The sequence below is a fragment of the Aspergillus puulaauensis genome, chromosome 4 (genome assembly GCF_016861865.1).
Source record: "Aspergillus puulaauensis MK2 DNA, chromosome 4, nearly complete sequence".
NCBI classification, from domain to species: domain Eukaryota; kingdom Fungi; phylum Ascomycota; class Eurotiomycetes; order Eurotiales; family Aspergillaceae; genus Aspergillus; species Aspergillus puulaauensis.
Genome location: NC_054860.1, coordinates 2039969 through 2054337, shown reverse-complemented (window position 1 = coordinate 2054337; position 14369 = coordinate 2039969). Strand labels below are relative to the sequence as shown.

General features: G+C 49.2%; 5 protein-coding genes across 5 annotated transcripts; 4 read left to right on the top strand and 1 right to left on the bottom strand.

The window, feature by feature from the left end:
- Positions 1-361: 361 nt before the first annotated feature.
- CHK1 (putative serine/threonine protein kinase) lies at positions 362-2030 on the top strand (the record flags this gene model as incomplete). The annotated part of the gene is made up of 2 exons (XM_041703947.1): positions 362-447; positions 518-2030. The coding sequence occupies 2 exons, from the start codon at positions 362-364 to the stop codon at positions 2028-2030; spliced, it is 1599 nt and encodes a 532-aa protein (XP_041556581.1).
- A 2352-nt stretch (positions 2031-4382) lies between these two features.
- Positions 4383-4553, top strand: APUU_40830A (uncharacterized protein; the record flags this gene model as incomplete). Its single annotated transcript, XM_041703946.1, has 1 exon — positions 4383-4553. One exon carries the CDS (start codon positions 4383-4385, stop codon positions 4551-4553), a length of 171 nt encoding a protein of 56 aa, XP_041556580.1.
- Positions 4554-5745: 1192 nt separating this feature from the next.
- APUU_40829A (uncharacterized protein) lies at positions 5746-7650 on the top strand (the record flags this gene model as incomplete). The annotated part of the gene is made up of 1 exon (XM_041703945.1): positions 5746-7650. The coding sequence occupies one exon, from the start codon at positions 5746-5748 to the stop codon at positions 7648-7650; it is 1905 nt and encodes a 634-aa protein (XP_041556579.1).
- Positions 7651-8431: 781 nt separating this feature from the next.
- Positions 8432-10452, bottom strand: APUU_40828S (NupC/NupG family nucleoside CNT transporter; the record flags this gene model as incomplete). Its single annotated transcript, XM_041703944.1, has 3 exons — positions 8432-8707; positions 8808-10053; positions 10133-10452. 3 exons carry the CDS (start codon positions 10450-10452, stop codon positions 8432-8434), a joined length of 1842 nt encoding a protein of 613 aa, XP_041556578.1.
- A 1715-nt stretch (positions 10453-12167) lies between these two features.
- Positions 12168-13948, top strand: APUU_40827A (putative CECR1 family adenosine deaminase; the record flags this gene model as incomplete). Its single annotated transcript, XM_041703943.1, has 2 exons — positions 12168-12291; positions 12342-13948. 2 exons carry the CDS (start codon positions 12168-12170, stop codon positions 13946-13948), a joined length of 1731 nt encoding a protein of 576 aa, XP_041556577.1.
- Between the last annotated feature and the right edge of the window lie 421 nt (positions 13949-14369).

Below are 14369 nucleotides of genomic sequence, written 5' to 3'. Positions count from 1 at the left end.
CGGATCGCATATGTATGATGTATGACATTTTCGTTGCCAAAATGAATCTCCATCATCCTGACCAAGTCCATCTATTGTGCTCGGTCGAGAGCTGGCTCAGAAACTTAGTTGGATTGCCGGGTTTCAGCCCGTAGCGACGATGCTCTGCGACCGGCTGAATCGAGTCCAATCAACACACTTCCGAAAAAGGATAAAGTGGCTTTCGCCGCGTCCCGACCACCGCGTCTCAATCTCGTCAGCCTTTTGCCCTTGCATCCCCAGAAACACAAAGAATACAATAAAAAAAATGATCGATGCTTTTCGCTAGTCGATTCTTTCAGCCCAGACCTCGTCGAATTTCCCGATTTGAAGGACTTGCAAGATGCACCACTCTCAGTTGGCGCCATTGCCCATCGACCTCCCCTTTCGAATAGTCTCTAAGACCTTCGGCCAGGGCGCTTATGCTAGGTATAATTTATCGCCATTTACGTGTTCTTCTATTCTTAGTGAACTGTGCTGATGCCTTTGTTCCCGCAAGTTTGAAAAAAGCGTGCCCTCTGAACGCCGATAACCCTGTCTTCGCTGTCAAGTTCATCAACAAAGACTACGCCGCTCGCCATGGCAAGATCAGTCCTCGACAGTTGCTCATGGAAGCAACGGTACACAAACATATTGGCGACCATAACAACATCATTTCCTTTTTCCAAACCGGGGAGGATGGGGCCTGGCGATGGATTGCGATGGAGCTAGCCGAAGGAGGGGACCTCTTTGACAAAATTGAAGCGGACGAGGGCGTCGGTGAGGACATCGGCCATGTATATTTCTCCCAGCTTGTAAGCGCGGTAGGGTACATGCACTCGAAGGGTGTAGGACATCGGGACATTAAGCCAGAGAATATTCTCTTGACAGCGGATGGCAATCTGAAAATCGCGGATTTTGGCCTGGCGACGCTTTTCGAATACAAGGGAGGCACCAAGCTGTCCACCACCTTCTGCGGTAGCCCCCCGTACATCGCGCCGGAGGTTATCATCTGTAGCACGCGGAATCAAACGAAGGGATCTGGGTACCGCCCTGACGTCGCGGACGTCTGGTCTTGTGGGATTGTTCTTTTTGTCCTCCTTGCCGGAAATACACCCTGGGATACCCCGACGGAGGACAGCTATGAATTTCACGAATACGTTACGAAAAACGCCCGCACATCCGATGAACTATGGCAGAAATTGCCCACCGCAACATTATCACTAATTCGCGGCATGCTGAACGTCGATTCCCACAATAGATTTTCCTTAGAAGATGTCAGAAGACATCCTTGGTTTACCCGTCACAACAAAAACCTCACCCCAGACGGCAGACTGCACGACCCGATCAAGATAGCCACGTCCATGTTCGAATCTCTACACATCGACCTCTCCCAATCTGTGTCCCGACCCATGAACGGCGGTAGTTTCGGCGCAGACCGAATGGACATCGATATCGGTGACGACCTAGGCGCGGAGCACAGAATCTCATCTACCCAACCCGAAGTACCTAGAGGCGACATGATGATCGACTGGGACACGCCGCACCTCACAGAGATTTTCTCGTCGAGCCAACCGACAGGCAAACCGCCACCAAGCAGTCTCAGCCCGGAAATTTTAGAAGACGAACCCACCTTCTCGCAATTCTCGCAACGCCCCTCCGTTCCACTCAGCCGGACCCAAAACGCCCAGCGATTCCACGACATCGTCCCCTCCCGCTCTATGACTCGCTTCTTCTCCGCCTGGGAACTCAAGCTCCTGGTCCCTCTTATCTGTGAGGCACTGCACCGCCTCGGTGTCCCTGTTCCCACTGTCCCTGGCGTCTCCCCTGGTGACAACTCGGCCATGATTCGAGTCATCACCAGAGACGGGAGGATGTGTCCCCTGCATGGGAAGGTGCTTATCGAGTGCGTCTCCGAGGGCCTCTTCGAGATCGAATTCATGAAGGGCAAGGGCGATCCGCTTGAGTGGCGCCGGTTCTTCAAGAAAGTCGTCCTCCTTTGCAAGGATGCGGTGTATACACCTGATTCATAAGTGGCCTTTCCTTCGGTGGTGCTTGTAAATTCACCCATTTTTCGCTTCTACTGACCCTGTTTTGAAACCTTGCTTTTTGCCATGTTAGACCTGTTTAACGTATGCGTGTATGTATGTATGAGTGATGGATACTTTACTATCTTCCCATGATTTCTGGCGGCAATTATCACTATTTAGCGAATAAATATTTTGTTCAGGAAGGCAGATGAAACCGGCGAAAGCCTTCTGGTAAATCAATATTCCAAAATGGGTATCATATTCTCTCGACCTCACCTCAGTCGTTGAACATGAAAACTAAATGTATGATCTTCCCCCAGTCCATATATACTAGATTTTCTAGCCGGGTTGATGGCCTTTCCTTTCTGTTTTAGTGCTTACCCCTCGCCGCTTTCTACTTACTAAGTAGATCTGAGTCGTACTATAGGACCAGCTAATCATTGTTACTTATACCGTTAGACCATACAGAATGAATACTGCATCTCACATGGCCCACCAACCCAGCAAATCACCAGCGCAGTGACCTGTATGAGTATTTTAACAAGTAATTGATAAACCTATGCGTCCAGATAAAATTGTTGCATTGAGACATTATGTATATCGCCCACGACATCACTTGTGTTCATCACCGGCCACATTGGCCTGGATTTGAAAATCGTGGCACTGGTCAATAGCACTCAGAGGCCGAGTTCGAAGCCTTATTCAACTACTTTGATGCATCTTTGAAGAATGCTGGCATCTCAGAGGGACTAACTTGGTCTTATAAGCTATTCAGCTGCATAGTACTACCAGTGGTGACAGGGAGGCTATAGCTTTTATAAACTATACTGGGAACCCTGGAATATCTATGGTCGTTACCTAGTAGTAGTATCTGATAATCTTCTTAATCTATTATAAAGAATAAGGATCTTGCTCCGCGTGTCTCTTACAGTACTATGTACGCTACTTAGCTAGTGGGCACTAGGGCCGCGAGATGCTATCTTATAGTAATGCTAGCCTTTCGGTTTTATTACTTACATCATCCTAAATAAGCTTTCTTATAGGGATAAATCTCAGTATAGTCAGGCCTCACTGTAACTTCATAGTACTCATACAGTTTCCGGGGAAGTCAGATTCTTTATATAATCTGATCTTGTCTTGACTAAAAAGCTCTATACTTAATATAGGAAGCTGGATTGTCCAAGTCAAAGGTTCAAGCGCGCCCCAACTGGCGGAGCAGATTTATTGAGAGCTATATGAGAAAAGTTAGTGAATATTAGTCAAGGAAAATACTCTCCTTAAGGGGCCCAACAGAGGGTAGACTATATGCTATTTCCTATTATTCAAGAGACTTATCTAATCTCTAATAGTAACTAGCACAACTCATATAATATCTCCGACACCGGATTCCCCGGGTCTCTAGTAATGCACAAAATATCAGCAAGCTCGGGGGTGCAAGGGATTAGTAGGTTAGATATAAGACCCCTGTTTAATTTAATCAGGCTCTTGAAGACAGTACCCTCAAAGCACTCGGAAAAGGATTCATATATCCTCGGCTGGCAGTAGCAATCTATGCGGGGGAGCTCTTGCACTGCGGAAGGCGAAACCCGAGAGTATAGGCCTCCTGCAGCCCACTCAGCTGTCGTCAAAGCTGTACTTTTGAGTTGGATGGGGGGAGGGAGATATCGAGTGCGTGTTAGAATCATATTGATGTTACGTATACACGAAATTGATTCGTCCTGTATAGCCTGAACTACACTACAGAGATAGTCAATTTCCTGCCGTGCATTGGACAAGTCTTTCTTAATTTACCGTATATAGGCGCTCTGCCGTGCACGCTTCTGCTTCTGTGACTCTCTATCTAGTGCTCCTTTCCTCCTATGTTGCCTGGACGTCCTCGTCCCGGCGGGGAACGAGTACGGGGTTGGGGTTGCATGACCCCGACAACACTGCCTGGCCAGACCGACCTCATGGCCGACGGTAGGCCCACTGGTGGGAAAAGGTCGGCCGATTCTGAGTGGATTGCATGTCCTACTAGCAGCTTCTTAGTTTGTTTGGTTGTATTCATTCTCCGCTTCATCCGATCCCCAGGCCCATCGTCGAATATTTACTTGAATTCCAAGTTACAATAGGTTTAGCGGACAATGCCTGACGAGTCAGCAAGCACTTATAAAGAAGAGCAGTGGTGTCCACTGTAATTAGCGAAGACAGGAAGAGAAGAAGCAAAACAACAGAAAGATGGGTTCCCTAAACAACAAAGTGATCGCTGCTTCTAGCGCCGGCTCGGGTATTGGGTGTGCCACAGCCAAATACTTGTACGAGTAAGGCGCACGCATTTCCATAGCCGATATCAAAGAAGAACCGCTGCGGAATTCTATGATTGCGATTACAGGTGCCACGCACGACCCAGCACAGGTATTCTCACAAGTCCTGGATGTCAGCAAGAGCAAGCAAGTTGACAACTGGACCGAGAAGACTGTATCACACTTTGGCACTCTGGATGGTGCAGTGAATGCCGCTGGAGTTATCGGAGGAAAGGCCTTCTAGTTTCTCTGTTCTATAAAAGATATTTATTAAAGGTTTCAAGTCCACTTGTATATCTGTTTCCAGACGACGATACGGAGAACATTGCGTACAACGGGTAGAGTAATAGGCTTTCGCCACCTACTATGTGTTCAAGACGCTGCAATGATGTGGTTACATGGTAATCAGACTCGACGAATGTCCAACCCTGGAATATGCCTTACAGTAGTAGGCGTGTTGTTTTGAGGAATGCCTAAATAGTTCGGGCGCTTAGCTAAAACAAGTACTAGCATGGACGACGTCGTCCAAAGCTTAAAATATAGTCGGCCCACAGAACCCCCACGGCGTGCACCTGCTATGTCTGCGTGAATTTTAAGTGCGACTGCGTTGGTCCAGTAGATCGAGGGGTGTGTGATTTATGCATTGTTGTCTAGGCCAAACTTAGATGCACAGACATTTAATAGTCTGATCCTGTCAAACAAGGTTTATCCTTGGCAGTAGCAGTGAATAGCCTCCTCATTCCAATGCTGATGTTGATGTGGTGCCCAAATTAAATCATGCTGTCAAATTATTTCTCTGTTGTTTGGGAGGATGGCCGTTGGTGTGTATTTATGCCTTCTAAAACTGCCCACTGCCGCTAAATATCTCTTCCAGCATATAAAATATCCCCGTTTATATATGCTTGAGACCGTCTGCCATTCCAGGAGTGGGGTTCAACTGTGGGCACGGACTCTATCTTTGGTAAAGATGGGGGAAACAAACTCAGGGTGGTTCAATAGGACAGGAAGTAATGAGGTGAGCTTGCTATTTGCCTTTCGGTATTTGAGAATACTTCTTTCATCTCATAGGAGACATGTGCAAGAGCAATTAGGACGGGAATGGGAGATTAAGCGATCAAACATCGGCAAAACAAGCATACCGGCAACTTATATGATGATGTTATCCCTCATCTCCACACGAATGCCGTGTCTCTCTCCAGATCTCACCCCCACAAGCAAACCAAGGAATCCAACTATTCCAACAAAACCCTCATATTAAGTGTAACCGACCATCTAGTCTATTTTACAGAACCCGAGATGGTGTTCAGTCGCCGATGTTGTAGGAGAACAATTGCCGTCCTGCACCTAAGGAGAGGTATAAATTGGATTGCGTCTTTTCCTGGTATCCATATCTCGTCCAGATAAAATCCCCCTTGCAAGAGCACCTACTCGCAACCATGAGATTTCTGCAATGTCTTTCGTTGTTCTCGCTTATTCCTGTTTCGTTGGCTATTCCTTCTGTTGCCCGTCAGCCACGCAATCAGTCGGTCCATGATGAACCTCTTGTTATCCAGCTGAAACCACAGAGCACCGTTACTCGTGAACTTGTCTCTCTTGATGGGCTGTGGGACTTTGCCCTTGGTGATGGCAACGAGACTGCATCGCCATGGACAGCACCATTACCTAAGGGTCTTGAATGCCCTGTCCCAGCCTCATATAACGATATCTTCGAGGATCCCGACATCCACAACCACGTTGGCTGGGTGTATTATCAGCGGGAGGTGATTATCCCACGAGGGTGGTCCCAGGAGCAGTACCTGGTACGCGTGGAAGCGGCAACCCATAAGGGCCGGATTTATATTAACAACTATCTTGCTGCTGAGCACGAGGGCGGCTATACTCCCTTTGAAGCGGATATAACAACTCTTGTCTCAGCAGGTGACAAATTCCGATTAACTATTGCTGTTAATAATGAGCTTACACACGAGACAATCCCTCCTGGTACAATCGAAGTGCAGCCCCTTACCGGTAAAAGAGTGCAGACATACCACCAGGACTTTTATAATTATGCCGGTCTTGCCCGCTCTGTTTGGCTTTATTCAGTTCCCCGCCAGTACATCAAGGACATCACTGTTGTTACTGGTGTTGATGGTGTGACTGGGCTTATTAATTACACTATCCAAACTTCAAATGAGACCTTTGGGGATCTTGAGATCGCCGTGCTTGATAAGGACGGGCATACTGTATCAAATGCTACCGGGCCTCATGGCACCGCCACTATTGACTCTGTCCACTTATGGGAGCCCGGTGCTGCTTACCTATATCAATTTGTGGTCAATATTGTTAATCGGGAGAACCACAAACTCATCGACACGTATACACTCGCTGTGGGAGTCCGCACTGTGAAGGTTGAGAACAGGCAGATCCTCATCAATGGCAAGCCATTCTACTTCAAGGGATTTGGAAAGCACGAAGATAGCCCAATCAGAGGCAAGGGCCATGATCAAGTATACATGGTGCATGATTTCCAGCTTATCAATTGGATTGGTGCCAACTCCTTCCGCACCTCACACTACCCCTATGCCGAGGAGGTCATGGAGTTCGCGGACCGTCATGGAATTGTTGTGATTGATGAAACACCTGCTGTCGGCCTCAGCTACGCTACTAGCCTTGATATCCCCAGCCCAGGAACGTTTGCACCCGACAAGATTAATAACAACACCCGCAAGGCTCATGCGCAAGCTATTCGAGAACTCGTGGCCCGGGACAAGAACCACCCGAGTGTGGTGATGTGGTCAATTGCAAACGAACCTGCCTCTGATGAAGAAGGGGCTCGTGAATATTTCAAGCCTCTCGTTCAACTCGCGCGTGATCTTGACCCCCATCGCCCTATTGTTTTCATAAATTCGATGTTGGGAACGTATGATGTTGACCGGATCTCTGACTTGTTTGATGTCGTTTGCCTTAACCGGTATTACGGTTGGTACATACAGACCGGAGATCTCGCGGAAGCCGAGGCAGCCTTAGAGAAGGAGCTTCACGGCTGGGTTGAGAAATTTCCGCAGAAGCCAATTATCTTTACTGAATATGGTGCTGATACACTTGCTGGTCTCCATTCTATTTTCAATCTGCCATGGAGTGAAGAGTTTGAGGTCAAATTCCTTGAGATGTACCATCGAGTCTTTGACCGATTTGACTCGGTAACTGGAGAACAGATGTGGAACTTTGCTGACTTTCAGACTAACGTTGCTACCACGCGCGTGGATGGCAATAAGAAGGGCCTCTTTACTAGGGACCGCAAGCCAAAGGCCGCTGCTCATAGCCTGAGGGCTAGGTGGAAGGGCATGGAGGCTACCAAGTGAGCCGTTAGGACATAAGTTGAGGATGATTCTGTCTTTACACGATCTGACTGGACTCTAAGTCTAGAATATCTGCCGAACTCTGTGCTACTTTGTGGACATAACATAAGATTTCCTGTGTGGGCCTACTCCCTAGGCCTTTATCTGTCGCACCTGTATCTGGGTTCTGCGAACCAGGATTAGTTCATGGTCTTCTTACTTCCTGCTCTAATCCTTCCTGCTTTCTCTCTTATTCCATTATATATATACTTATATAGAGATCTGATAAGTGTCTCTAGTCCTAGTTATATCTATAATAAGAAGATTGCCTAATCTATTAGATCTCTTTTATACTTACTTACTCCCTTACCTCTTAGTATTTATATAGAATAGATAAGGTAAACAGCTTCTTAAATATATATAATTACTTACTAAATAGATACTAAGTACCTAGTAAGTAGTATATCTATAATATAAAATACTTACTAAGCAGACCCCTAAGCGCCCTTACGAAAGCGGCGGTGTCTTGAATAGGAAAGCTGTAGCTGAGCTGGAAAATCAAGTACGTATAAGTGCATATATACAGTAAGAGGAGACCGAGATACATGGATTGGTATAGGTAAGGTAGATATTAACGCAGAAAGGGTACACTGAATTATGAACTGCCATATATTGTCACAAGATAGGGCCGGGCCCAGCCGCCCATATGCAATCCCATCACAACAACAACCAACAACTCCAAGTCAGACCGAAACGAATCGAAGTCGAAAGACTGCTAGCAATAGCAAGAACAACGGTATCAGAACTATGAAAGATACTGCTCATCGTTCTGGATAAGAAGCCCCGCGATTGCCGCAGAGGTGAATGTGCTGAGTGCACCGGTAAGCATAGCGGAGACGGCGACGCGCGACACATCGCCCGATCGACTGGGTGCAAGCTGCGCAAGTACACCGATTTGGTTACCCAGGGAGCCGATGTTTGCGAAGCCGGCGAGTGCGTAGGTAACGATGATCTGGGAGCGGGGGGAGAGGTCCTCGTATTCTGTCTCCTCTTTCAGGGCTTTGTAGGCAACGAATTCGTTCTGTGTTCGGGCGTTGTTAGTGGATGGATTCGTAGAATGAAGGATGGAAGGGGTTTTTTTGTTGGGGTGGAGATGGGATGGGATGTGGGCTTAGGCTTACAGCGACGAGTTTGAGGCCAATGAGCTTTGCGACCTTGAGGATGTCGCCGTCGCGTGAAACGCCGAGGAGGAAGGCAATTGGGTAGCAGATGTACCCGACGATAAGGTCGAGGGTTAGCGGGGGGTCGTTGATGCCTAGGTAGCGACCCCACCAGGTGAGAAGGCCATCGATGAGGCCGATAAGGGAGATGATGCAGAGGAGGGTGGCGGTGATCATGCCAGCAATCTTGATACCGAGCCAGGCACCCTTGGAGAATGCATCGAGGAGATTTGCAGGTCTATCCTCCTGTTCCTCGGGTATGATGACGCGGCCAGCTGTAAGGGTTTCTTCCTCCTCGGGCCACCGCAGTTTCGAACATGCGAGGGACGCTGGAATACTCATCACACAGGACGAGACAAGTGCCTGTCCACTGACGCCTAGCTGGATATAGGCGATTAGGACGGAACCTGCAATAGTGGCGTAACCGGAGCACATGATTTGGTGAATCTCAGCCATAGTGCAATGGGCAATGAAGGGCTTGATCAGCATGGCAGATTCTCCTTGGCCGATGAATGGAGAGGCTGCTGCTACCACAGCCTCAGCACCGGAGACGCGCATGGCCCAGAAGAAGAACACTGCGAGTTTGCGGATGGCCCACTGTAGGACGCCTGCGTAGTAAAGAAGCTGGACAAGAGAAACAAAGAATATAATGGCCGGGACAACGGATACCAGGAAATAGTTGTGGCCTTCCAAGAAGTTCTCATCGGTCAGAAAGTCCACTCCTTTCTGTGCAAACCCCAGGAGATCGCGAGCTAAACCGGAGATGAAGTTGAAGATATCGAAACCAACTTGGGTGCGGAGAACGAAAAGCGCGACGATGAATTGAACCAGCATACCCACAATGACGGTGTGCCAAATGATCTTCTTCCGATTTTTGGAGCTAAGCCAGAGGCAAAATATGAACACCACAAGACCGAATAAGCTAACTGCGCGATCCTCTCTCTTGTTCCCTGGCGCCTCGGCCGACGCAAAGGTGCCGACTAAGATGACAGCAATGGTCAATAAAGCACCAGCTGGGACGCGCAGATGTTCAGGTATTAGAGCAACAAATCGGCTCGCGGTGTTGCTCCATACATAACGCATTGGCCGCGTGAGGATCGAGATTGGCACATAGAGGAAGATGAGCCGAAGCGTGATGGCGAGATAAAGCAGAAACGGAACCACCCAGCCCAGCTTCCGGTGGAGAATAAGGCCAGTAATCCACCACCTTCATCAAGTAGAATGAGCCTCGGTGTGACAGCGAGGAACCGCAGGGACTGCGGGAATAGTTCGAAGAAAGGACTCACCCGGTGAACAAAAGCCAGATCACTGCATATAAGATGTGCCTGAAATACAGGCTGTAATAGCGGCGAAGTCGCGATTTGAGGGCAGCCTTGCGCCCTCCTCCTTCGACATCTTGTCCACTTGGCTCACTAGTACTATCCACAGGATGCGACTCTGGTATCGCCTTTTTCTCTGTCATCTCTTCCTTCGAGTATCCGAAGTTGTCGCCCGAGTCCATCCCTCGCGGCCCCAACTCAGAGGATCGTCTGATAGCATCCTGTGAAGGGTTGGTGGTGGCTGGCTCTCGGAGGGCTACGCCGTCTAAGACTTTCTCGGCTGTCATAGTGTTGAGACTAGCAAAGCAAACACGCGTTAGACGAGCTTCGTGCCACTTCACTCATGCCATTGGTCTTTGGAGATAGTTACCAGTGCTATCTGTCGCGTGAATTGTTAAAGAATCCACGCGCAAGTTGAAGGGGCTGCGAAAGCTGCAGAAGATCGGCGACAGCTGCAATGACAGTCAGGAGGGAATCGCAGACTAAAGTAGGGCCAGATATGGTCTCGGACAGTCTAGTAGCAGCGAGATAAGACGGAACGCTAATTAATTAACGGGCGCCAGGCGAAGGAGACCTCCGAGGCGTTATCACTGAACGCAAGGGAGCATGGTCGTGTGTGCGGGGAGAGCGACAAGCGGGAAGACAAAAAATTTCCTCGTGGCCTCTGGAGACCTTGAAGACTTACCTAGTGCACGCGCCAGTTGGCCACTGGGGCGGTCGGATCGCATGATTCAAGGGCCCAAGGCTCGCAGTTTCAACAGCCAGGACTCAGCTGGCCACTCAGATCGTCAATTTAATGGAGTTCGCTAGAGCGGTTCTCCCACTCAGCTTCTAGAAAACAGCATGGAAGGTCCTACAAAGGAAGGTCTACAGGGCCGCATCCAGGATTCCCGCTGTTGCATCAGCACCAGGATTGTCCCAATTGTAGCCTTGGGAGTCCAAGTTTGAACTATTTTTTATCTTGTTCCCCGGCTATCAACGGCCAATCACGCTGTTACTCCGAAGGATCAGCGATAAGAGTGTTACAACGCTAAATCGAGTCTCGAGTCTGAAGGATCAGGTTTGACTTTGTAACTGTACGACGGTGGCTGGCCGTATACTCCGGACTTCTCGTATAAAGGAGGCGCCGCTGAAAAAAGGAACAGGGCCCAGATGAGTGCTGCGTCTTCTGTCGCGTGGACTGTTTCTTTCGTCGGCGATAGCGATTAGGGCACAACAGTCTTGGCTCGGCGAACGCCGTGGCGGTGGTTCGGTGGTGGTTCCTTAATGATCCCGTCCTGGATCCTGATAAGCTTCGCCCCAGAACAAAAGGCGAAGTCCAAGGCTCGCGAATGGCGCCCTGGCTCGGCCATGCCAATGCTGAATCGTGTCTCTCGATAATGCTGCCTTGTCTAGGAATTATCTCAGGCAACATCAAACGCACCGCTCCGCGCGACTCAATTATCTCGAGCAAGTGGCAGGGCTTGGCAGAGAGAATCGGGAGTGCCGACCGAGGACGCTAAGAGTCCAGTTACCCTGTAGCTTCCCACTAAAGCGCGCCACACGCTTAAGGTTACATTCACGACACGCTCGTTCCGCCATTCAGCAGGCCGGGTCTTCCGCGATTCTGCCAGCAATTCCTCTTCCAGTGAACCGGCTGAACATCGTATTCTCCACATAGTTGTCTCTAAATCCTGGTTCAATCGGTGGAAATCTGGGGTTTGAATGGTTGTAATTCTAAAAGTAAATATAGAAAACATAGGGTGTTGCTGGGCTGGAATTGCTGCCTCCGGAAGTGGCCGCATTCAGCAACTCAACCAACCAGTATTATGTAGCAGTTACCCCTCACGGCGGGACAGCGGGTGCTGCCAAGGCAGCTCTCTACACCTCACAAGACCAGCAATATCTCCGAACTCTGGACACTGCCGGCCTTCTCCTTCGCTCGGTTTTATCCCGTCCAGCAAACCACCAATAATAGTCGCCCAGGCTAAGCTCCAACTGTCAATAGTCAATACCCCGGATAATGGAGTCGGATAATAGTTTATGGGAGTCTGAAGAAGGCGTTCCCCATATTGACGACCCCTTCATTCAACGCTTCCTCGCTGGCCGTCTTTCTTTGATCCAGCGTGAGGAGTCGCAGCGACATGGTTCGGCGCCCGCTATATTTCGGTTCTAATATAATTACTGACTCTGCCAGATGCCAACCTCCATAATGCCCTGCCCCCGGTGGCCAAAAAAGCATGCGAGATCGTCTCCCAAGTATGTGCCCGGGAATTGGCACAGCTCCAGCAAGCTGGTTACCCGTCAGACGGCATCCCCCATCCGAGCCTCATGTCCGACACGGCAAAGGCACGGCTAGGGGAGTCCGATCTTTGGAAGATTGTACGACATCTACCCAAGGGTTCTCTTCTGCACGCTCATTTGCCAGCTATGGTCGATACGGACTTTCTTATCGACCAAGCGTTTGCTACCTCGGGAATCCACATATCTGCTCCAAAGCCACTGGTAACGCAGCGCGACTACCAAGACGCGCCGTTCACTATTCAATATTGCTCTGGTTCTACGGATCCTACAGAGAAGCCTGCGCCGTGGGCAGATGACTATGAGCCATCGACTCAGATTGAGCTGAAGAGTGCTGCTGCTTCCTTCCCCGATGGGGGTGAAGCAGGGTTCCGTAGATGGCTTAAAAGTCGTTGCACCCTAACATCCCAACAGTCACACAATGTCCCACGTGGCAGCAGAGCAATATCGGACTTCTTCAACGTCCGCTTACCTGTCATCAATTCGATCTTTCAATACGAACCCATCTTGCGAGCCTGCCTCCGTCAGATTCTCTCACAGCTGGCCGCGGATGGGATAAGGTATGTCGAGTTCAGAGTCGCGTTTAATTTCCAATACACTCTGGAAGGACGTGATAAACCAGAAGAGGATTACGTCGAGTGGTTCCGCATCTTCGATGAAGAAGTCGAGCGCTTCAAGGCTTCTGAAGAAGGCAAGAAATTCTATGACGCGCGGGTGATATGGGCCACCATGCGCAGGTTATCAAACAAGGAGATTGGCTTAAGCATGCAGCAGTGCCTTCTGGCAAAGGAAGAATTCCCTGATTCGATCTGCGGGTTTGATTTACTTGGGGTCGAAAGTGATGAGAGGCCACTCAATGATCTAGTACCGATTCTGTTTTGGTTCCGTGCACGCTGCGCTGAAGCAGGTGGCCGTGGTCGTCGCGCGGACGAGGGAATGGAGATCCCATTTATATTCCATGCTGGCCACTGCCTGGGCGATGGAGACCAAGCGGACGATAATCTATTCGACACAGTCTTGTTAGGCACCCGAAGAATCAGCCAAGGTCTCTCACTATATAAACACCCTTTGCTCATTGACGTGCTCAAGCAAAAGAATATCTTGATTGAATGTTCACCGAGTTCAAGCGCATGCCTCGGCCTCACCAGCAGCTTCCAATCTCATCCGCTTCCAGCTCTTCTATCTCGTGGAGTGTCTGTTGCCATCGCCAACGACTCGCCAGGCGTCTTCGGGCTTGGAGCGAATGGTCTGTCATCAGAGTTCTACCAAGCTTTGCTTGCATTCAACAGCATGGGCCTCAGTGGTCTCACGATGATGGCGGAGAACTCGGTTCGTTGGAGCTGCTACGAAGATCAGTCTTCGAAAGAATGGGCAACAGACCTCCAAGAAGCGATCCTCGGGGAGAGCATCAAAGCTGCTCGCTTACGCGAATTTTACACTGATTTTCAGAAATTCTGTGAGTGGGTGGTTGAGACCTTCGAAGAAAAGTATAATCTTGAGTGAATATCAGACTCTAGAAATATAATCAGATTACGCATTCAATAGTTATGCCGCATACAGGAGCCTATTCTTCTACCTCGCCGTACTATACCAGACCAACTTTACGCCTAAGGCATCAATAGCTAAAGGCTGGCACGTGATAGCTATCCCAATGAGGAACTGGTCACTCAGCCCAATGCGGAAGGAGCGACTGAATAAGTTGATTGCTTAGTCACAATGTCAGCATAAATTTATACTCGTCCTAGAGCTGCTTATCTCCCCGCGTCTGGTTAGCATTAAATATCAGCGTCATGAACCCTGTAGTATCCTCCATACAATAAATAGATCATAGAGAGAACCACCTAAGCAAATGGACATCACCAAGACTACCGCTGGCAGACTGGGGTCCATTTGTGACTGTTCCGCCTGATCACTGTCAGGCCAT